The 23,357-nt window shown below is 41.8% G+C and overlaps 1 protein-coding gene across 5 annotated transcripts in view; it reads left to right on the top strand.

Moving 5' to 3' along the window:
• Positions 1 to 270: 270 nt before the first annotated feature.
• The window catches only part of TBC1D1 (TBC1 domain family member 1), a 100,182-nt gene continuing 77,095 nt past the window's right edge, over positions 271 to 23,357 (top strand). For 2 of the 5 annotated variants that reach the window (XM_082281361.1, XM_082281357.1), the window contains exons 1-2: positions 561 to 781; positions 8,280 to 8,794. In XM_082281361.1, coding sequence (XP_082137487.1) covers positions 8,378 to 8,794 — 417 coding nt within the window. In that variant the 5' untranslated portion in view covers positions 561 to 781; positions 8,280 to 8,377. Of the gene's footprint in view, positions 389 to 560; positions 782 to 1,225; positions 1,377 to 8,279; positions 8,795 to 23,357 lie in introns of those variants that run through there. The other 3 variants (XM_082281358.1, XM_082281360.1, XM_082281359.1) reach the window with 3 other exon arrangements.

Raw genomic sequence — 23,357 nt, 5'->3', positions numbered from 1 at the left:
AGGAGTATAATTAAGTCGCCGGATCCATTCATGCCTTATGCTTTCTGGCAACTGGAAGACCAACTAATACCAACTCTTACGATGATCTTATACATATGCAAGAGTGGTTTCTTTGAGGAAGCCGTCAAGGTGACTCAGGTGAGCTCGTAAAAGCCTGCCCTGCAGCCAGGGCTGGGCCCACACCCGAGTGGGACTTGGCCGCTTCAGAGCTCACGAGCTGGGCTAGTTCCAGTTTTGTGAGAAAACTTCGCTCGCCACTTCAGCTGACCCTGCCGTCCGCCCGGGCTCACCACCGCAAGGCGACAACATGTTTTCCGCGGGAGATCAAAGGCTGTGCCAGACACACGGGGCAGGGTCACCGAAATGCTCTTCGAGAGGAACTTAACGGGTATGGGGAGGGGACTTCAGCTGCCCGCTGTCGCGACATGGGCGCCCCCCTGTCGCCGGCTGCCCGCCGTCTCTGCCGAGCGCCCGTGCCGTCCGCCCCCCGGGCCGAGACCCGCCGCCTGTTGCTATTTTCGCCTGCGCTGGCGGGGCGGGCACAGAGGCGGCGAGCGGCCCGGCCGGGTGTGCGGCGCGGGTCCCTCCTCGTCCCGGCCGGCCGGCAGGTAGGGGCTGGGCGGGCGGGCAGCGGCGGGAGGCAGCGGGAGCCCCTCGCCCGGCCCGGCGCCCGTTACCGGCCCCGCCCGCCTCCCCGCGCGGGCGGTGCCCGAACGCGCCTGGCAGCCCGCGGCCGCTGCCCGCCGAGGGCACTTCCCTGCGGGAAGCACATCCTGCGGCGGTAAGCGGCGCCCGCGCAGCCCCAGCCGCAGGCCTGGCAGGGGGCGGCCGTGGGGAGCGCCGTGCCCCCGCTGCGGGCCGGCCCGGGGCAGCGGCGCTGGCGGGGCCGAGCAGCGTTTTGGGAGGGTGGGGGGAAGGAGGAAGAGCGGCTCTCGGCGCGGAGGAAGTGAAGAGCTGTGGCGAGGAGTGCGGCACCCGCCGCGGGGCGGCCCGTGCCTGCACCCGCGCTCCGAGGGGGGACAGCCTCCGGCGCCGGGCGGTCCGGCCGGGCCCCGCTCCGTGCCCGCGGCGAGGAAGGGCCGGCTGCGCCCTCCCGGCGCCCGCGGCAGGGTCGCGCCGTCGGTCCTAATGGGGCTCCCGGCGAAGCCGCAGCTCTGGCTGTGGGAGCAGCGTTGCTGCGGGACGGGGCGGCCGGGCGGGAGCGCAGCGGGGACGGGGGCGCCGGTGCCGCTGTTCTCGGCTGGCGGGGTTCTGGGAGAGCTGGCTCCTCGTCACAATAACCAAAAGATCTGCTTGAATTTAATCTGTCAGTGACCTAAGGTGCCTTTAGTTCTTCTCTCTTGTCTGCTGTTTCCTCGCCCATCAATGCAAAATCGGTGGGTATAACTCCTCCCAGACCCCGCTCCGTCTCAGAGCACCAAAGCGGCTCTTCCCTGGGGAAGAACCTACCGCAGCGCAGCCGAATGTAACTTTCAATCGCCCCACAGCGGCGCGGCGTTCTTATGGCCCTTTAAATTCACGAACTAAGTCAACAGGGGAACGATCTCTTGAAACTGCGTTCACGAGAGATATGAAACGAATGTGGTTATTTATAGCGCAGTTTGAAAAGATTGAGGCCTTTGTGTGCTGTGTTTTATTTGGGAGAGTGGCTAACATGGCAGATCTGCTGTAGGAACCTTTAGTAGTGCAGATGGTGGGATTTGTGCCTGCGTTAAGCCCAGAGATTGAGTGGAACATCGTGGGTCAAAATTAATAAATTATACATTTTCTGAATAGCGAATAACTCTGAGCTGATGCGTATGTCTATACTTTTAACACTTTTAAGTGCTGAAATAGAAATTTGTCACGGGTTGTTATATAGGAATGCTGAAAATCATAGGTAATACACAAAAGTAGAAATGCGTGCAGGTGAGAAAAACGACAGGATGGAAGGAATGTGAAACATATTCAGTGATATGTGGATGACTTGACACTTTTTTCACTGTAATTTGGTTAACTGCAAAGTTGAATGCAGGCATTTTGGCTGTGGATATGCAATTGAATAAAAAGGAATAGTATTCCTAATGTAATTTACCTAGCAAGCTTCCTTTTACAAAGGTTGGGGTTTTCTTTTAGTGCATTGAAGTCGTAGAACAGTTCAGTATTTTGTTCAGGTCTGTATGAGGCTGAGTCAGAAGACTTCAATCATCAGCATATTAATTTCCATGGACTTGATTAAGGAAATAGCAACAGGTGTTAAGAGCAGGAGCAGTCAGCTATTTTCTTCACTAGATAGTTGATTATAAATGTGTATGTTTGTAATCAAGATCATACTACCATTTTGTTGCAATTTTTAAATTAACAGTCTATTTTTTAAACTTATTTGAGGAGTGATAAAAATGCTGGTTGTACTGGTAAATATTTTAGGTGTGTTTATTACTGGAACCAGTACCAGAGTGTATGGTTGAATGTTATTCAGCACCCAGTCTTTAGGTGCTAACAGTATTTAAGCATTAAGTCTTTTAAAAGTCAGCATTTAATGAAAAAATAATGGAAATGAAAACTGATTTCTGAGGCAGAATGGTTTCTGGACTTGCACATGCTGTTGCCCACAGCAGACCATAACTTCAGAAGGAAACAGCAGATAGTAAGTAGCTATGAGATAGAAAGAACATCCTTGCAACGAGAAGGGTGTGTCATGGTTCCAAGTGCCAGTTTGAATTAAATAAAAACTATTTGAAAACTGTTCTTAGCAGTGACCGTGTCATGACATACTTTATATATATTCGTGTTTGTGTATATATCCTGCCAGCTGGATAGAGAAATCTGTCAGCTTGAGCAAAGACAATGTAAATTTCAGTTAGGGATCAGAAAGAGAGGGAGACAAGTGGTATTTCGTTCTGGTTAGTGTACCAGAGTTCTGGCTGCAGGCCAGGGCTCCTCATAATCCTTAAGTAGTATGATATTTCTGCTAAAATAATCAGTGGTGAAGTGCAGTCAGTACCAGTGCCTCTGGCTCCATTTGTCAACAGGGTTCAGTGCTAATGCCATGCAGAGAAGAGCTGAACAAATTTGTGCTCTTTAAGACCAGCTGTTTTTCATAAGACCTTGCAGAATGGTTGGAATTTTTGCTTAACTTCTTGAGGAGAAAAACTGACTTAGAGAAACTTACATAAACTAAAGCTGCTGCCATGTCCCAAGCCTGATGTGGAGTAACTGCACAGTTGTCTCTCAGAAGAACTGCAAAGATTGAGGAAGATGGCATCTTTCTGTTCAGCTCCCAGGTCAAACTCCTCATTTATTCACTGCTGTGTGAAAGCTTGACACTTCTAAACTCACCAGTTCTGCTGTGAGTCCCAGCACTCCAGCTGCTACCAAAGCAGGGAAGGAGCTGGAGGAGAGTGAAGGGTTGCTTAGGTCTGTAGTTACCAATGTACTGAACAATAGTTTAAAACTTTTGGCTGCATGTCTGTATTGAATTTAGTCTGGTTGAGAGGAAAGGACAAAAGAATGATAACATTTCACCACTGTCAAAGGTTCTGCTTTTTGTGTGTGTGTGTGTGTTTTGGTTTAGAACATTCTGTCTCCTCTCTTTGCCTTTTTTCTGTATTAGTTTGAGTTTATCCCAAATCTGCCTGGTGTTCCCCCGGTTGCACAAACCTGATTTTCAGTGCCTCACCTTCCTAGGTTACTAACACAATAACCCCACGTCATTCTTCTTCCTAACTTCAAAGCTTACCTGACCCCATCTAACCAACTGGCACCTGGAGCCAATACTTTCTTCTTGTGATATAGTCTTTGCTCTCTTGAGAGAAGGTGAATTTTGAGGAATGCTGTCCTGCATGATGCAATGCTGCTTAGACATGTACCTTCACATGGGGAAAACTTGGGGTCCAGAATGGCAGAAGTAATAATTTGTATAGCTGTGCCCTTCATGCTGTCTTGCCATCACCCTGACTTCTCTCTGAAGGTCTCTCTCACCGTGTTGTGCCACAACACGGTGAGAATGCAACTTGATTTTGGAGAGCAATAGTCTAATATATGTTGGTTTTTTTTTTTTTAATTAGGTTAGGGTTTTAAAAAGCAGAGTATCAGATTTTGCTAGAACAGGACTATCCGTGTAGTGTTGCATGCTTTCTAAGCCTGCTCCCCACTTGTGAGAAGTGGCTGGGTTGATCAGAGCAAAAGAGAAGTTGAGAACAAAGGGCACACATATGTTCGTTCCCATGTGTATGTTCCACATTAATGAGTCAGTCTGGTGTCCCCCAGTATAGAAGGCAGGGTTTGATGTATTAATGCGGTTTGTGTAAATATCTTATGTATTACAGTTTGACTGGCTGTTTTTCTGCTGATGGAGCAAATACAGCTGAATCAAAGCAGGCTAAACAGTAGCAACATTAAGGTTCATATTCTCTAAACTATATCTTTCTCAGCAGCAAAGCTTCAGCTGAGGAGTGCCACTCAAGCTGTTCTCAGTTTTGAGTGCAAGGGCAACCAAGATCCTTCAAAAGATGCTGGTGGAGGGGAGAAAGAGGAGCTGTCCCAGTTATGTCTGTGAGCACTGGGAGAACAACTGGAGACCTCCAGTGTGCTGAGCAAAGCCCAGAGTAATGAAGCTGAATGGCATTTAGAGCTGCCAAAGGAACATCAAAGTTGAGGTGGAAGGAAACTAGTGGACAGCTTTATTTTTATATCTTTCCTATTCTCTCTTGGATTAGAGGTGAAATAAGCATTTAAAAAGCAAGAGTTGGTCAGACACTTGGGAGGAAGAGGAAACTTGTTTGATCCTACTGTACTAGTATGTATTGTAAACTCCTATGGCACCTGAAGAGCCAACTTTCAGAAGGGATGAACTGAGTGGTGGCAACCAGAGATGGGTAAGGGCACTAAAATTCCAAGCAGTGGAGTCAGGGCAGACATGGATGGGCTGAGACCATGGCTACACTTTGTCTGTAATGTGTGCTTAATTTTATGGCTGGGAATAGGCCTGTTGAGAAGAACAAAACTATTTTTAGGTTTAAATTAAGCACGTACATAAACACTTTGTGGTCTTGAAGTAAAACCTAGTCTTGAAGGAAAACCTAGTCCTTGGTGTAAACTTAAGGGACATTAATACCAGCAGCATGAAATTGGCATAATTTCTGGTGGGATTTGCTTATGGTAAGTGACAGGAGGAGGAAACAAAGAAAGAATGGCTGGGAAAGGGAGATGGAACATGCAGAACAGTAACATACAGAACAATACAGGTTGGATAAGGAGACTTTCTGATGCTGCTAAATTTGTGGTCTGAGAAACTGCACTTTCTGCCCCTCCTAACATAAGGGAAAAAACCTAGCATTTTGACTTCTACTTATTTGGTTTGATTTAGTAGTGTTTTTCTTTGGAAATAACAAATGCAGACACTATTTATGCTGTTGACTTTGCAAGGTGTTTATTTTTTTAAAAAACAGATGAATGCCAAGAAGCTTTGCATTTATATTAAATACATTCCAGCAGTACAATATTTGTTTAAGTATGACAAAGTATCAACCTTGGGTTTTTTAATATACTGTTCAGTCCTTAGAGTTGGCATGCAAAATAATGTATTATATTGTGATATTCGTTTCCATTTGAGGCTGCATTGCCTCGTAGATCTGGGGTAAAAGAGCGTGGTAGATGGTGGTAATCAAAAAGAAACTTCTCTTTCTTGAAAAGTTGATTAAAACGAGGGTGACTTTGTTATATTTTTACATGCCTTTAATTATATTTTTTTGAGAAGGGTTCTCAGAAAACACAAATAAGAAATTTGCTACAAATAGTATGTGGCTGGATACATCATCATCTGTGTGGCAGCTCAGTTCTCCTGTTTTCAACTAAGAACGAAGTTTTCTTAGGCTTTCTTATCCCAAGATTATTATCTATGCCACTAAGTGACAAGAGCACTGAAAGCTAAAACCTAGATTTTTATGTAGTTTAGACTACACACCATGGTAGTTATGAATGAATCCAATCTTCCCTGCAGTTGCTAAACTATTTTTCATTGTTGCTGTTAAGGAGAAAAAATTTGTAATAGTTTGTCAAAGAAGAGACCATTTTGATTCCTGTGAGATGGAAAACTATCATGGTAATTGTGCTTAGCAGTCTGTGTTGATAAGGTGTAAAAATGCTTCATGAAGCTGCTATCTCATTTAGAATCACAGAATCACTGATGTGGGAAAAGACCTCCAAGGTCATCATGTCCAACATTTGACTGAATGCCACCATGTGAACTAGGTCACAGCACCAAGTACCACATCCTGTTGTTTCTTGAACACTTCCAGGGACAGTGACTCCACCATATCCCTGGGCAGCCTGTTCCAATCTTTACCACCCTTTCAGTAAAGAAATTCTTCCTGATGTCCGACCTGAACCTCCCCTGCCATAGATTGGTGCCATTTCATTTCTGATGTAATGCATTTATATTAATCTAAAAGATGCTTATTTTCTTGCTCGTTTGTGAAATAAAAAAAAAACAACCCAGCTGTAGTATACTTGAAATGAGATGTACAAATTCTGGATTTTCATGGCCCTTATTCCCACACCTCGCATGCGCAGATAAACACCCAGAGGTTTATGAAAAGACTTTAAAAAAAATGATCTACACATCTAGAATGCTGTTTATTATTAATTCATTGAATAGTATCTTGAAAATTTGCGCTCTTGCTAAATTTGCTATCCTTGGAACTGATAATGTTGCCACAGTGCTCATTTGTCAAAAGATGAAAAAGCTTCAAAAAAGTAAATATACCCAAAGATGATTTCTGAAGTTCTCTTGTTTTTACAGTTTTCCGGTTACTGCAGAAACTTTTTTTCCCCCTGGGACATTTATAGATTGGTTGCATTTTAAACAGCTCAAAATTAATTTCCATCTTGAAATTTTAAAAAAAGTTTTGGGATTTTTTTTAATCCTAAAATTTCCTTTCATTTTCAACAAGGCGAAAGACTGCTAGAAACTCAGTCTGAAAATATTATTGCAAGAGCAAATGAAGGACAAAGTTTAATGGAAACTCATGAGAAAAATAGTGCTGGTTTTGATCATATTTGTAGATGAACAAAGATAAGTACTCTTGTCACAGTAAACAGATGCCACTTATTCAGTACTTGTTCAAATGTAATTAAAATGTTCTGTAAGGATATCTTGGTACTATTTATGTTGGCTTTAATAGGTCTTATCATGGGAAACTCTCGTAAGACTGATGGTAAACTCGTGTCCTGGTATTCAGCCACAGGCAATTACAGGCCTGTCAGCCTCGTGTCAGTCTCACACAATATAATGTAACAGCTGAAACTAGGTCAATTAAAGAGGAGTTAAAACAGGGTAGTATATCAAATGCCAATCTATGTGTTTTCATAGACTGCATTTTGCGAAATGGAATTTGTAAATAAATGCAATTATTGGATTTCATTACTAAAAGTACCAATACATAGTAACAGTAGTGGAAGTAGATGCTGGGTATAACAGGATTACAACAGAGTTGTGTGTCACTTGGTATATTCCATTTGGTATTTTAAGGAAGAAAAATGATACAGTGTCAGTCTGGCTAACATTAAGTATTCCCGTCTGGCTGACCAGCGTTAAAATGCAGCCATGAATGGTGATTGTCATCTGGTTCTTCCCAGAATGTTGTAAGGACTGTTGCTCATGACTGCTATCTGACAGGTTTTTCAGAGATCTCTCAGTTGACTGCTGCTAGCATTTGTAGATGACAGTGATTTCTAGGGTGTTATTTATTGAAAAAATCTGTTTGGTTACAACCAATAATCACTTAGCAAGCTATACCTAAGGAAACAGCTCCATGTTAGTAGCTAAATTCAGTGTCATCCACCTATGGACAAGAAAGCTGACAAGTTGACTTTTTTTTTTCCATATGTAAAGGTGTCTTAGCAAACAGTGACCTCAACTGTCATGAAGGTCAGAATAGCTCAGCTGGGTTCTTCCTGTGATAATAGGATTGAAATAGGCCAGTGTGATCTACAGGTACCTGCCCATGAAACAGACGCAGGCTAGAAAGAATGTGCACTGTAATTTAGTTAGTCATTAGATAGTTGAGCTAAGGTCATAAAGCAACTTTTAAATCACGACTGCCTCTCTTCTGAGCAATGTATTTATTACAGTTATGTCTGTTGGACCTGAAGCAGTAAGGGCCAATGCAGAGAGGTGGAACTTGCTAGTTAGGCCGTGGTAGATCTCTTCTGATGTTAAGTTGCTAATTATTTGTGTAATTGGGAGTTCGTTTTTAATAGAGTTCCAGCACCTACATAACTGTTTCTTTTCCTTTCAGAACTCTTCTGTTCCCTAATCAAAGGAGCCATCCAGATAATGTCATTCCATGGAACTGAAATATTGGTGAATTAGTCCAGGTTTCCAAAAGACTGTAGAATGGAGCCAATAACATTCAAAGTTAAAAAGTATCAAACACCTAGTGATTTCTCAGCAAGTTTCAGTCTCCAGCTCGTGGGTTCTCTCCCAGTGCATTCCCTAACCACTATGTCAATGCTGCCTTGGATTGTGGCCGAGATCCGGTTGCTCAGTGCAAAGTCTTCCAAAGAAGAACCCAGCATCAGCCAAATCCGACTTTGTGTTTCACCAGCCAGTTTGCGATGTGAACGAGACACAGGGAAAACCCAGCAGTGGGACCCTCTAATTTGTTCAAGTGTGTTTGAATACAAGCCACAGCAGGTCCACAAACTGATTCACAACAGCCATGATCCGAGCTACTTTGCTTGTCTGATAAAGGATGAAGCAGCAAATCAGCAAAGTATCTGCTATGTATTTAAAGCTGATGATCAGACAAAAGTAAGTAAAAAGAAAAGAACCAAAGCAAGCATCCCTGGAGTTGCTTTTGTGCTGTTTGAATCCTTTCACTACACTGTAAGACCTTAATGTTGTACTAACAATTAGAGATTAGATCTCACTAAAACTTACTGACTGACTTTATTTGATGTTAATTGTTCAGTTGAATTTGAACTGCTCAATATGTGAAATGAAAGGTGTATACATCTCCTAGAGGATCAGGGCCTGAATTTCATCAGCTTAAAAAACACTTCAGTTTGGGATATGGGCTGAAATCTTGGCCCTCAAGTCAGTGAGAGCTTTTCTGTTGATGTCACTAGGGCTAGGATTTCACTCTCGAGTCACTGTGAACTTTATCTAATCCCGCACTCAGACCTCTCAAATTTCTGTTTTCCTGAGTTGAGACCTATGTGACTGGGAAACAGGGATACCTCCTTTCTCAGAAAGAGGAGAGGGTAGTGTGGAACCTCCATATGTATCATATGACCCTGTGGAAACCTTTTCCTAGCTCTGTAATTCACAGAGCCTGGCAGGCAGGGTTGGAGACTGGGAGAAAAGCACAGTCTCTGCACCTCTGTGACATGGAGGCTTGCTGCTGCATGGTGTGAGACAGGAATTGGGTGTGCATGTCTGGCAGTGGGTGAGATTTGGCTAAGTTTGCATTTCCTAACCATTTGTGTCTTTGCTGAAAAAGTGGAAGCATTAAAATTGTCGATCTCTTCTGTTTGAGAGTAACTAACTCTCATGAATGAGTGAAATGAGTAGGATTTAACACAAAGTTATTGTGAGCTACTGGGGACAAACTGGTGATGTATCCTTCACCTCTTGAGTGTTGACTCTAGTTATAATGTTGGAAAGCAGCATGCTCACTTGACTCACAGGAGATGTCCTGGTGAAGAACCCTGAAGGTATTAATGTGAATATACACCACGCACGGGAGTTATGCCAACCTGCCCAAGAGCAAAACATTGTACAGTTCCAAATCTGTGGTCTCAAGCTTTCATCTCAAAACATATGGAAACAGCTTTAGTTAAATCCCCCCAGATAAAACAGCAGTTCCAGTAAATTAAAAGGAAAATACGTTGTAAATCATAAGCATTCAAGTGAGAAATCCTGTCAACTTAAATGCAGAATACCAAGTTTATGTATGTAAGAGCAGAAATAAGGAATAGACGTTTCAAAACTTGGCATTGGATAGCAGCTGGTGAATGCATTTTTCAGTTTGCTTATGCGTTCAGTTGCGCTTGTGATTTTCCAGGATTATGGTGAGAACACAGCACTGATCACCCCCAGTACATTTTCTGAGGCATTTTCTTTTCCAGCAAAAGATTCAGATACTTTTTCTTCGTGTTTGATCAAATTCATGGACATGTTTGAAATGATCAAGAACAAAGTAAGTCTCTAATTAAATTTGCAGCTGTGCTTATATGTCTTTGGAGACAACACCCCAAATTTTTGGATGCCTGTTTTAACTACTTAGCTCTAGATTCACACAGATATCTATTCTTTCAAAAACGACCTTCCACCTGGTCTCTTAACTTGCCATGAATGCATGAGTTGTTTCCCTTGACTTCTTTGCAGTCTAGGTAGACATCCAATCAGCATTTGTTGGACCTATGTTTTAATAAAAGGGTAATGGAAATACCAGTGTTCTTCCCATCTGAAGTGTGGCCCTGCCTCTTTGTCGTGGTTTACCAAACCACTACACTCTTTTACTTAAATTTTGTGCAATTTCCACATATTAAGTAAGTTCCTTGTGCTTTATAGGGTGTTGTTACTTTGCTCTGAATATTGTCATATAATGCCTTTTTCAGTGATGTTTATATATTTATCAGCAGGAGTGAACTGTTACCTGTTTTGCAGATACCCAACTTGAAAGGATAGAGAGTGCACATATACCTTTGTTACAAACTAAGGAGCTGTTTGTTAAAAGGCAGTGAGTTGGGATGAAGAATTTAGCACTGTTACTGCAGTTTATGTTCAATTTCAGAAGAAACAAATTTTAGAAATGGGACTTTTGCAGTCTGTGTGACTCAGCAGACTCCTGTGCTGGCGCTCTTGTTTGTGAGGCCTTTTTTTTTCCTATTTGCTTCAGGTCTGTAAAAGAATCGCAGCAGTCCAGATATGTTTAGTCACAGAATTTGCATATTCATAACAATCTTTACCCAGCAATCCTGGACATCCAGACTTCTTAGTGATAATTACTAATTACAAGGATATTGTAAACCACAAGAGCCACAATTCTTTTTGTCTACATATATAAATCTGTAGTAGGGTTGTATTTGACAAAGAGTTCTTGGATTAAGTCAGGTCTGACTGAGGATTTGAAGTAGAAGGTACTTTGTGGCTTTGTAATTAAGTTCTGGGCACATCCTCACCTTAAGATGAGTAGAATAAAAGGAGGCAGAAGTATGTCTGTGGAAGAAGTACAGTAGGAAGATTAGGATGTTAAGACAGAGGCAGGTGAGTAGAAGACTAAACAATTAAGGCCTTTAAGAGGTGGACAAGAAACTTGAAAGACATGCAGACAGAGGCATACCACTGGAGGTGGTAGAAAGTACAGAAATCAGGAATGGTAAGGCTTTTAGCATCAGCACTGCAGATAGACTGCAGTCCATTAACTGTAGTTGTACTCCTTTATTTACAATTTTATTTACAAATTGAGCAAGAACATACATCTGATTAGTGAGGGACTATTTTACTGTTTAATATGAGAGTTTTGTTAATGGGAGATGATTTTTTGCTGGGTAATAGCTCAGCTCTAGAGTTGATGGAGGTGTGGGAATGCATGCAATGTTTTCCCTGCATATGAGTATGAGGCTCTTGGGTTCATTGTTGCTGCATTACTAACATCTCCACTTTAGAGAAGAAATCCTTAGATAATTAATACTAAGTAATGTCAGGATTCTTTGCAAGGAATTCTTTACTATGCTGCACTTTAGCAGTGAAAGAAAAGGCCGTGCCCCATTGTGATCTTTGTCTTTCTCCTGTAGGATCTTCTATAATTATTTCCATTGTACCATCATGGCAATGTGTGACTCACTTTCCCTGCTGGATAGCAGTAAGTAGGGAAGGGTGAGATGACATTACTTGAAAACTAGCATGTGAATATGGAGATCATTACACTCTTCTTTGTGCTTAAAGGATGGGTTTACACTGCCTAGAGAGAGCTTCTCTTATGGATTAGAGTCTTCTTTCCAAGCAGACATGGGATCTGGAGCATTCCTTCCTTCATCTATAACCTCAGTAAGTTTCCACTTGTTACAGATAGTGGAGTTTCTTATCCCTACACCCTCATCTGCAGAGTTTCTGATGTGGCCTCATGATTGAGTAATTTCTGCCTGAGGGTAGGGCTGAATCATTAATGAATATTCTTTGTAGGCGCTCTAGAATGGAGCTGGATTCAATTATATTGCCCACAGAGAGCTTACGAAGGCTACTTATAGGCCATAGATGGGTCTAATATGTATTGTGGTAAGTAATGGTGGGGGAAGATGGGGAAAAATTAAGTCTCCACGAAATCTATTGCAGAATAGTCAGCATAAGAACTTCAGCCTTGCTGAACACCTTGGTGAGAGTGCTTGGATACTGTTAGGAGCACGATGGAAATTAAAACATACATGCTCCAGCCTCCCTATCTCCCCAGTGGCCTCTGGTCTGACATTTGCTTATGTACTACAGAATTGTGATCCTGTTGACATCGCTGTTGTTGTTGAAAACTATATACTTTAAAAATTATTGGCATTTTAGTCCTACATTTGAGATGTGGTAGTTCTAAACTGGAACTGCAGGTGAGGTGTGCTGTTTCCTTCCAGAGCTCATTCTTCCCCAAACAGCTTATCTTCTGTACCATGCCTTGCTTTAGCACATCATTCACTCCAAGAAATGAAAGAGATAAATAACATGAGGCTAATGGCATACTGTAGCAGGGTATCCCCCTCCAGAGATGCAAAGTAGCCAAAACATTACGGAGGAAGAGTAATTTCTGTTCTTATTTTGGTTTGGAAAACTAATTCCAGATGTCATTATGTTGATCCTTCTTTGGTGTACTGAATGATTTGTTTTACTTAGGTATGTTTAATCTTACTTGATGTTTGGGATGGCAAATGGAACACAGGTCACTAGTTTATCTGACTCATGCCCTGAGCTACTTTAGCTTGAAGGCAAGTTAAGGTTGTGCTGTCCTTTATTATACTTTTATATTTATTGTAAATGAAGAATAACAGTTCTAAATGTAATGGTTTCACAGAGGTCTGAGTGAAAAAGGACATTTAGTATCTCAGCCTTTTCCATGTCCTGTGCTCCATTCAGCAGCAGGCTCACATTTTCCCAAGTCTGTCTTCTGTCACCTAGGTAGCTATAAAGACTTTTTTGTTGCCTTTGACAACCCTTGCTACGTTCAGTTCCAGGAGGACTTTGGCATTCTTAATCATGTCTCTATCTTGGATTGGCAAGTTCTTATCGAGGCTCTCTGGAAGCTTGCTGGGTTGACTATGCTCTGCTGTGTTTTTCCTACAGCAGGTATCTGAGTGGTTGAAGTCCCTCATCAGGACCAGGGTTTGCTAATGTGAAGATACTCTGAGCTGTCTGTAGAGTGCATCATCCACCTGTTCTTCCTGATCACAGGATGCACAGTATGCACAGTAGAGGTTGGCAGACAGCACTGTCATTTTAAAACTTTTTTTTAGTGAAGGAGATGCTCAGAATGCTTGAAAGTTTCCCCTTTTTTATTCTGTGATATGAACTGGAGGTTTAGAGAATTTGAGCCTAGAAACTTGAGCCTGATGTCTTGCAAGGAAAATATTTCTGTGACATTACCAATGCAGAACCAGACTATGAAGAAATGTAAAAAGCTTGGCTCACATTTTTAAAGGGTTACATTTTTGTGTGGGTTGTTTTGGGGTTTTTTTTTGTCCCCAAGACTCTGGACACAAGCTGTCATAACAGTCTGTAATATATGCTTGTGTTTACCAGAGCAGTTAATGGCAAAACTCTGGGTAGAACTGTTCTTTTCTGCTTAATAGAAAAATATTGCCTTTGATTTAAACAGGATCACAGCTGCACAAGATATGCACAAGTCTGTGTGGTGGTTCTGAATCTTCTCTCTGTAGTGTCATCAGGAACAGCTTTTGGTCTAGGCAACTGCAGGAGTGTTACCAGGAGAGTTGCAGTGTCTGTATGGTTGCAGCAGACTGGGACACCTGCTCGAAACCTGAGCCTGCTGATTGACTTCACCTGTGCCAAATCCGGCCCGTAGCAGACACAGATAAGACCCATTTCCTTACGCTGAGGCACTTCTTGAAATGTAGCATTTGCCCTGTTCTTGAGCTTTCTGTTTACAACTGTGGTGTCTTCTGTCGTCAGAGGCCTTCAGGTTTTTTTGTCCACCAATTGCTTTAACAGTTACTATGCTTTTAAACAACCTTCACCTACTTTCATGAGTTAAAATAGCTTATGCACTTAAGTAGATCACACTGTCTTACCTGGAATGCAGCACTCTGTTACATGTTGTTTATGATCTGATTATGTGCTGAAGAAGCTGGTTTCAGATAATCAACACTTAGCTCGCTGTGAGGCTGCACAGAGCTGATCTTGTGAGTGAACTTCACATTATTCATCTATAAAAGGAATGGCGGAGGCCCAGTGAACTCCGAAGAAGTTGTTGTGAAGCTTGGCTTCATGACTGTAGATTCTTACACAACTTGTTTTTACTTTAGACTCTAAGATGTGGCCTCATAAGTATCTATTTTTTAATAGCACCATTTCCCTTTCTTAAAAGAATTCAGGGAAGATAATTTTAAAGATAGAAGTGACCTTTTTCTTCTGTATTTTACTGCCTGATGGGAGAAAAACATGGTTCTTCTTTTGCAAAAGTCATAAAACACTGAAACAAAATTAAGTAACTGGACTAATGTCAGTGCAAGTAAGAACTTAATTTGGCTTTTTTTCTGCCTCCTTATGCACCTTTGGGTTTTTTTTATTGAATCTGTGTAATTGCAAACTGCTAGCATTGCTTTTTGGTTTAGGACATCTCTCCTGTCTCCCAAATACTAACTGAAGAAATGAATGTAAAATAAAGAAGAAAAAAAAATGCAACAGAACAAATGAAAAATCAAATACACATTTGTGCTGTGCGCATACACAGTCCAGTACATAAAGTAGGTCAAAGTTTAGCTGTGTAAATCCTAACAGAGTATCCTGTATAATGCAAACAACCAGCTGTGCTTTCAATACTCTCACAATTAATCAAGCTTTATGGGCTTCTTGAGTGTGAGTGTGATGACACCCATTCTATCCTGGGATCTGTTCAAACAATTCATGTATGTGAGCTCTTCTGTCAGGGAACTTTAGTGGCCAGTGACCCTGTCCCTAGTAGTATTAGTCCAAGCCTTTATGGGGCTCTTGTCAAACCCTAGAGTAACTTTGTGGCATCCTGCATCAGCTAAGTGCTTGTGTGTTCACTCTCATTTCATAAAAAATATTATGGGACTTCCCTAAACCTTGTGTGATTGCCACATGGAGGAAGTAGTTTGTGTAATACCAGTGCTGTTTTCTGACTTACAGAGATAATGTCTGACCAAGGAAGATTAAATTAATCACAGGGTTGGTAAAAAGAGTTACCTATTCTCACTCTTACAGCAGCAGTGACAACATAAAAATTATACATTCTTGTGATTTCTTATCTTACTGTAATAGTTAACTGTATAGTAAACTGTATCAGATTATATTTTTCATATATTTTTCAACTTAAATAATACTGAAAGTAGCTGTGTGTTACTTGTGATGTTACATGCACTTTATTTTAGGGTCAGAGATCATGCCAAGGCTATTTGTTGTTGAAGGCTATTTATTGTTCCTTCACTTTTTCTATTGGGGATTGTAGCAGAAATACAAAACAGTAGAACTGAGGCTAACACGTAATTAGTGGATTTGTGATGGTTTCTCATCTGATTACTAACCATTCCTTTTGTCTTACAAGGTCTGATACTTGTGGCCTGTGATGTCCAGCACAGGTAGTTGGAACTGTGAATATCTAGGCATCCTCCAGAGCTATAGTAGAGTTTTCTTCAAAAAGCTCCTGTTGACACAGAAGAGCGCCTTTACATATCTCCAAAGAGAAGCTCACTCTTAACATCTTAACCTATTTTGAGTCAGCTTTCAGTGGCCTTTTATTCCCTTGTTTGCTGATTTGCACATTCCTACCTTTCCCCCTGCTCTTTATACTGTGGTATCACTCACTGAGGTGTTTCAGAGCAATTTGAATATTTCAAAGGAAAAGTGATAAAGTTTCAATGAAATCAGCATCTTAACATGATCACGGAACAGTTTAATGTGCACCTTTGTGAGAGTCAGAGCAACACCACCTAGAGCAGAGAGAAGGCCGGGCCTCAGATCCCCAATTCATTCAGTCTTAAACTGCTGTGGTGTTTTAGTTCAAGTGTAATCTATGATGGTACACTGAGGAGATTTTATAGCTGTCCTCTGTCAAAAGAGGCAGCTCTGTTATTGTTTTCTCTTATGATCCATCCCTTGATGTCCTTTCTTGGTGTTTCCCCTTGTGCTGGTGGCGATGTTTGTCCAGCTGTGTGTTGAGCTGCTTTAGGGGCTAAGGTAAAAGAAACCAATTTCATTCTGCTGCAAAACCAAGTTGGTGCACCTTGCTAGATCACCATAGACCTTTTTTGTCAAATTTCAAGTTGACATAAATTTGGAAACTAAAGTGAACAAAAAGTAATTTGGGACAAATTTTTCCTGGTGCTTTCATAAGGAGGTGAGGGAAATAGAGTGCCACACCAGGAGTACTCCAAAGGGATTGGGCTGTGCAGCAGGAAACCTGTTGTTCTTTCTCTGTAGGATGACACAGATCTTAAAAGTAGGACTACTTTTAGTAGTGGGATGGAGGATGGAGGTGCACAGGGAGACTTGCAGGCTTCCTTGGCCTCTGTACACAGAGCCACCTTGTGTGGAGCGTGGTGCTCATAACACCAAGGTTGTGGATTCAATCCCCATATGGGCCATTCACTGAAAAGTTGGACTTGGTGATCCTTCTGGTTCCCTCCCAACTCAGAATATTCTGTGAAAGTGTCACCAACTTTAAAATCTTTTCTGCTAGTAATCTGTGAGAAGAAATCACTACATACATGCCCAGTGAGTCCAAAGTAGCCTTGCTCTAAAAAGGCATAAACCTCATGGAAACAACCTGTGGGCTGGTAAACATCCTCTTACAGTCTTGTGTCTGCTGCTGTCACAGTGATGGGATTGGAAGGCTTTTAGTACATTTCCATGATTTGCACCTAATTGTCTTTAAAATACTGGTGAACCTGCCCCTGAGGGGTTGAATGTGTTGTGAAACATTGTCACATGACAGTTTCTTAATTTTTATGTCTTCAACCTCACTCTGGCACTAAGTCTCTGATACTCATCCTGTGCTGTATTTATTTTACTTTTTTTAGCTGGAATAACTTCTTTCTGCTCTGAGTACCCTCTTCATCCTGTCTTCCCCACACCCCCCCCCTTATTTGGTCTGTATGCCAAGCTAATGTAAAATATGATGCAGACCACCTAAGCCCTGGGGTGTGAACCCCACCAAATACCCTCACCAAAAAGTAGATTAACCCTCTGTGACCAGCTTAAACTTTGGAGGAGTTTGGTGCTGCTGTATTCTTCAAATTTCATTTAAAAGCTTGAAAATAACTTAGTGTGAAAGATGAGTGTCAAAATTTGAGAATTTGGAGAATCCACACAGTTCTCAAAGTGCAGTGTGGGTCTTCAATTGAGAGACTGTTTATCCACGTTACCGGAGCACTAATCATATTAAATTCCCCAGCTTCATAACTTGTAACAATAACAAAATATATAGCAACAAAGTTATCCAGCTCACCTTACTGTCTTGTGGTAAAGTCTGATTTCTGCAAAGGTGTTGGATGCAAGACACAAACTAAGTGAATGGGTGTCCTCATCACCTTGCAGCCTCATCAGTCCTACAGCTTCAAACACACACACAGCCAGCAGACAGGGGTGGGCAAATAAAAAAACCCAAACCAAACTGAAAGACTTGTGCCCATGGAAAAGTTCTGAGTGAGAAATAGAGTGAGTGTGGAAATACAACTTGTGTGTACAGAGTTCAGAAAATACTGTTTGATTTATAGCAACATTGAGTATAAGCTTCATGCTCACTACTATACAAAGAAATACTTAATGATGAAGGAACTCCAATATATTTTATGCAATTATCCTCTGCTGTGGCCTGCTGAAGTTGATTTAAGACTAGAGGAAGTTTTGAAGTTTGAATGCTGCCTTATTGATCTCCAAACTCAAGTCAGGAAGTCTAATCTAGACTCAATAGATGGTTTTAATTTTTTGTTTAATTACTTAACACTCTTAAGTAACACAAAGTATGCACAGTTGTGAAGTTTTAAAATTAATTTTGTGGATACTTGGTACAATGGTAATTGTACACAATTTGAAGCCAGAAAGTGTCTAGGCGAGGGGGGGGAGCCTGCTTTGAAAAGAACAGGTTTTATTAAAAAATCAGTCTTACCTAAAACAGTGTTAGTTTTTGTGGCACACAGTACAATAGCATATTGAGGGCAGTGTAATTTAGTTAGCAAATGTGAGAAGATAGTCTTTGTCACATACATGAACAAACAAAGGCCGGTATCTGTCATGTAGGTGTACGATCTCTACAGACAGACTCAGGAGTGGTTCTGGCTCATGTCTGATTGACACCAGTCATCTTTCCTCAAGACTAGTAAAACCAAAACCTTCTATGTTTTCTGTGCTTTCCAAGTTTCACTTAGCTTGGGCTTTAGCTCGCTTGGAGCTACTTAAACATGGACGTTCACATTCAGGCAGCTGTATTTTCTTCTTTTCAGATTTTAAAATGGCCCTAAAAGACAAATGCAAGCCATCCCCATTAAAATATGAAGATGCCAATTCATAAATTATGGTACTGAGTAATCACCTTCCTGAAATAGCTCCTTATGTTTCCATGCAGTTGGCTTTTCATTTAGAGTTTTGCCTTTCCTGGGCTGACATTTATGCTGTGCCCCCAAGGTCATCAGATGGGGGCTCTTTGGCTGTAGTGGAGCAGAAAACCAAAGCAGAGGAGGCATATATAACTGCTGTATTTACTTTAGCAGCACAATCTCCCATCCTGTTATATGTCAAAGTGAATAATGGTAGAAAATCCTTGTCATAAAATCAGTGCTTTCCCTTGCCTGCTGTAGACACAGTTGTTCAGTATTTCTGTTTTTTTTACCCTCTCTGTGGACGTCAAGTTATGGGAAGGGCTGTGGGAAATATTCTCCTAAAGAATGATTTGTGTGACTGGACAAATACAGGCTTAAATGGATATGTGTGTCTGCCCTAAAGGTTGATCATCGAGGATCTGATACAAGGATTGAGTGGATAATGCCAGTTTATACTTGGTTTGTCCTTTGTATGAAACTGCTGGTTGATGTGGACTTCTCCTTTCTTTCCCACCCTCCCCCCCACTTTTCCCAGAGGGCCAGTAATTGAGATCTATTGCTAGTCGTACAAACAGCTTCACTGATGATGATTCCTCTTGCATTGGGTTTAGTCCTGCATAACCGATCGAATACTTTACATTTGCAAGCTTCTTGTTTCAGCCTTTAAAAGAATCCCACAAAACTGGCTTCACACAGGCAGTATGTGCTTCAAAATTGTATTTTTGGTAATCATGATGTGGTTTGTTGAGTTGCTTTTTTGCTTATATGCTGTGTTTCTACTTACAATGTAAAGAACTTGCACAGGAAGAGGGAATAAAAGCTGAATTTTATAACTCCTAATTTGAGCTTTTTGGAGGCCATGTTCAACACAAAGGTGTAAAATACAGCTTGCAGTGAGTATCTGTTGGTGTATTTCCATCTAAACCTATGGCTAACTGAAATGGAGGTGTTTTTTGAGAGTCAGAAAGCAAATTATACATAAATCTTATTTCTGAGTCTTTGATGCTGAAAATCTGTCTGCACTTTAAGTTCAGGCTGGTTCCTTTGAAGACAACAGGCATACTTGCAATAATGACTTTAAACATGCTTGTAGATACTTGCTCGGTTAGCACCTATAATACCTGATATATTATTCTGCTTGGTTTTATCCTTAGATTTTTTCAATGACAGTTACGTTATTCATGTAGGAAAAAATGGTTTCCAAGACCTGTAATTAATTCATTTAGAAAGATTTTTAATGAAACAGAAGCACTTTTAAAACCAACAAGAAAAATTATAATTCAAATACAATAATATATTCAGGATGATTAACATGGTTGATTCAACACCACTATTACAAAAATTAGGTTTCTTTCCTTGTTTAAAAATGCAAATAGAAGTATGCCATATGTCTATGAAGCAATAATGTACTTAAGTCTTAATAAGAGCAAAGCCCCATTCATCACTTTTAATTCTCTGAGGACTATGAAAACTGTGTTCTAATGTGCATCTCCAAGTACAAATCGCGTTGGTACCTTCAGAGGTCTCTCACTGAAGCCGAATTCAGAGGCATTTCTAGAAGCTGTTACCGTGTTAATTTAAGTGCATATTTCAAAGTGATACAATAGTGGGTACTGACACACTGGAACAAGGCACTCTCATTCCCGAATCAGGACTGGGATTTAGGAGAGAAAGCAGTTGCTTCTGCGGAGCTCTCTGCACTGTACAGCATTCCTGACAGCAGCGTTCGTGGCCAGGCCGTTAGGAAGCTTTGCTAATTGCAGGAAGAGGACTTCATTGTTCTTAAAAGGGATTAGTCCCCAGAGTGCATAACTCTTTTGTCCCCCCAGTCCCTTCACACGCTCGCAGATTCACCAGGCTCCAAGATGAGGTGTTCAAGTGCCACTTAGTGGCTGTCTGGAGCAAATGTAAGATACTGCGATTGCTGTGACAGTTTACACCTCTGCTGCTGCTGCTTTCCGCCAGCAGGAGAATTGCTCACCTTACCGTGGAGATACCTATTGCTGATAAAGTTTTCCACTTGCAACACAGCTGAGAAGGAATATAATCAACAGTACAACATAGCAAAATAAAAATCACAGATACTTAACACTGGTTAGTGTTTGACATCAGCCACTGTTCTGGGATGTTTCAGCTCCCCTCAGCAGAATAACTGATAGGTATGAAAACATTATCTCTCAGTCATGTTAGGAGCTTGCTATAATACATCTTTATGTGTGTAAGGACAGAAGTTTATCTTCTAGAAACTTGCAGGACTTCTCAATATTCTTTACATGGACGTTATTATGTGTGTACTGGACTAGATACATCCGTAAGACGCATAAGGATGTAGTACCAGCTTGGCCTGTGATTTTAGTGGGGGCAATTCTCAAATGAATAGCTTTTACATCTCAGAGTACATGTATTGTGTGTATGCAGGCTTCCTCTTTACTAGGTTTTCAGTGGGCTTTCTGCAGGGAGTTCGTGTACTGCAGAAGGCATGCTTCAAGGTTTTTTTTTTTTTTGAACAGAGTTGTCTTTTTTTTCCTTCTGTTTCAGTTTTTGTGTTTAATAGACCATCCATATGCATGCTAGGTTTGTAAAAGGCAGAAGAGTTCCCAGGAACCTGAAACAAACAAAACACAGATTTCCAATTACATTTCTTGTTAGTTACAGAACAGAAACTGTCAAGGTCTCAGGATAAATCCCTTTGCACATGTTGAGACAATGTACTTCCAACAAGCCATATAAAACCTAGATACATGACAAATTTTCCTTAGCCAGATAACCCTCAGTGACCTGACTTTAAGTGCATATGTTTGCACAGGGCATGTCAGCCTGTTCTGGAAGTCTTGATGCCAGCTTGAAACATCAGTTGACTTAGACTTCCAGGTTTTTGTCTTAACTGGAGTTGTGAGTGAAATCAAAGCATTTGTATGGGGATGATATTCTGGATCTACAATGAGAGAAGTAATACTTGATTCTTACTAAGTTCTTGTTATTTGACTGTATATTACAGCTTTTTGCATGCTAAGAGAAAAACCTGGGAAAATTGACTAAAGCTGGCCTACATTCTATTCATAAATTATAATTGCAAGCAATGGCACACTTGAGAATTTAATATACCCTGGATGAAATGTCCTGTGTAATATCTTTATCAATGATCTGGAGAAGGGGATTGAGTGCACCCTCATTAAATTCACAGGTGACACGAAATTGAGTGGGAATGTTGATCTGCTGGAGGGCAGGAAGGCTCTGCAGAGGGATCTGGACAGGACAGACTGATGGGCCAAGGCCAACTGTATGGCAAAGTACTGGATCCTGCACTTGGGTCACAACAAGACCAGGCAGTGCTATAGGCTGGGGCAGAGTGGCTGGAAAGCTGCTCAGCAGAAAAGGACCTGGGGGGGCTGGTGAAGAGCTGCTGAACGTGAGCCAGCTGTGCCCAGGTGGCCAAGAAGGCCAGTGGCATCCTGGCCTGTGTCAGCAATAGTGTGGCCAGCAGGACCAGGGCAGTGACTGTCCCCCTGTACCCAGCACTGGTGGGGCCACACCTCAAATCCTGTGTCCAGTTCTGGGCCCCTCAGAACAGGAAAGACATTGAGGGGCTGGGCCGGAGAAGGGCAACAGATCTGGTGAAGGGTCTGGAGCACAAGGCTTATGAGGAGCAGCTGAGGGAGCTGGGGGTGTTTGGCCTGGAGAAGGCTCAGGGGAGACCTTATCGCTCTTTGCAACTACCTGAAAGGAGGTTGTAGTGAGGCGGGGATTGGCCATTTTTCCCACATAACAAGTGACAGGAGGAGAGGAGAGGGCTTCAATTGCACCCAGGAAGGTTTAAATAGGATATTAGGAAAAAATTCCTCAGTAATAGGGTTGTCAGGTATTGGACCAGGCTGCTCAGGGAAGTGGTAAAATCACCATCCAAAAAACATGTGCATGTGACGCTTGGGGACATGGTTTAGTGGTGAACATGGCAGTGCTGTGTTAGTGGTTGGACTTGATGATCTTACAGGTCTTTTCCAACCTAAATTGATTCTATGTTTCTAAAAGACCTGCTCAGATGACTTCTGAGGTTCACTTATTCATTCTTTGCACCTGTGGACACATTCAAGTATGTGAGTTAAGTCTTGCAAGCTATTCAAATATGTGAGCTCAGACTTGCAAGTTGCAGTGGTATCTGAACTTGCTAGATCACTTCAGTGAAGAATTCAGCTGTCCAGCCCATCCATCCAGCTTTGTGCAGGTTTCTCCTGGAATGGCAGAGTTCCCTATTGGTCCTAAGAATACCCAGAAAGGAGGAAATGGCAGAACTGACCCGTGATTATTTATGTATTTCAGTAGTGTACTGCATGTCAAACAATATTTTAGACTTTATTTCTGAAAATACGTACACATTTCCAAATTTTATCAACTCCATGAGTCTTCTATGAAATGATGCAGCTATCTCACCTTCTTGGTGGTAAGACATGGTTAACACAACCTGTGGTGAGGGACTGCGTTTGGTCTGTGTGGATCCGTGTTTGTGGATGGCTGACTCAGCATGCAAAGTCTTCCATTGTTGTGGCAGAGGAGCGGAAGCGCAGTCAGCACATGTGGCTGAAATGTGCAATGGTGAC

The sequence above is a fragment of the Coloeus monedula genome (genome assembly GCF_965178545.1).
Source record: "Coloeus monedula genome assembly, chromosome: 5".
Classification (NCBI taxonomy): domain Eukaryota; kingdom Metazoa; phylum Chordata; class Aves; order Passeriformes; family Corvidae; genus Coloeus; species Coloeus monedula.
Note: the sequence above shows the minus strand (reverse complement) of the source record. Positions and strands in the feature narration are given on the sequence as shown.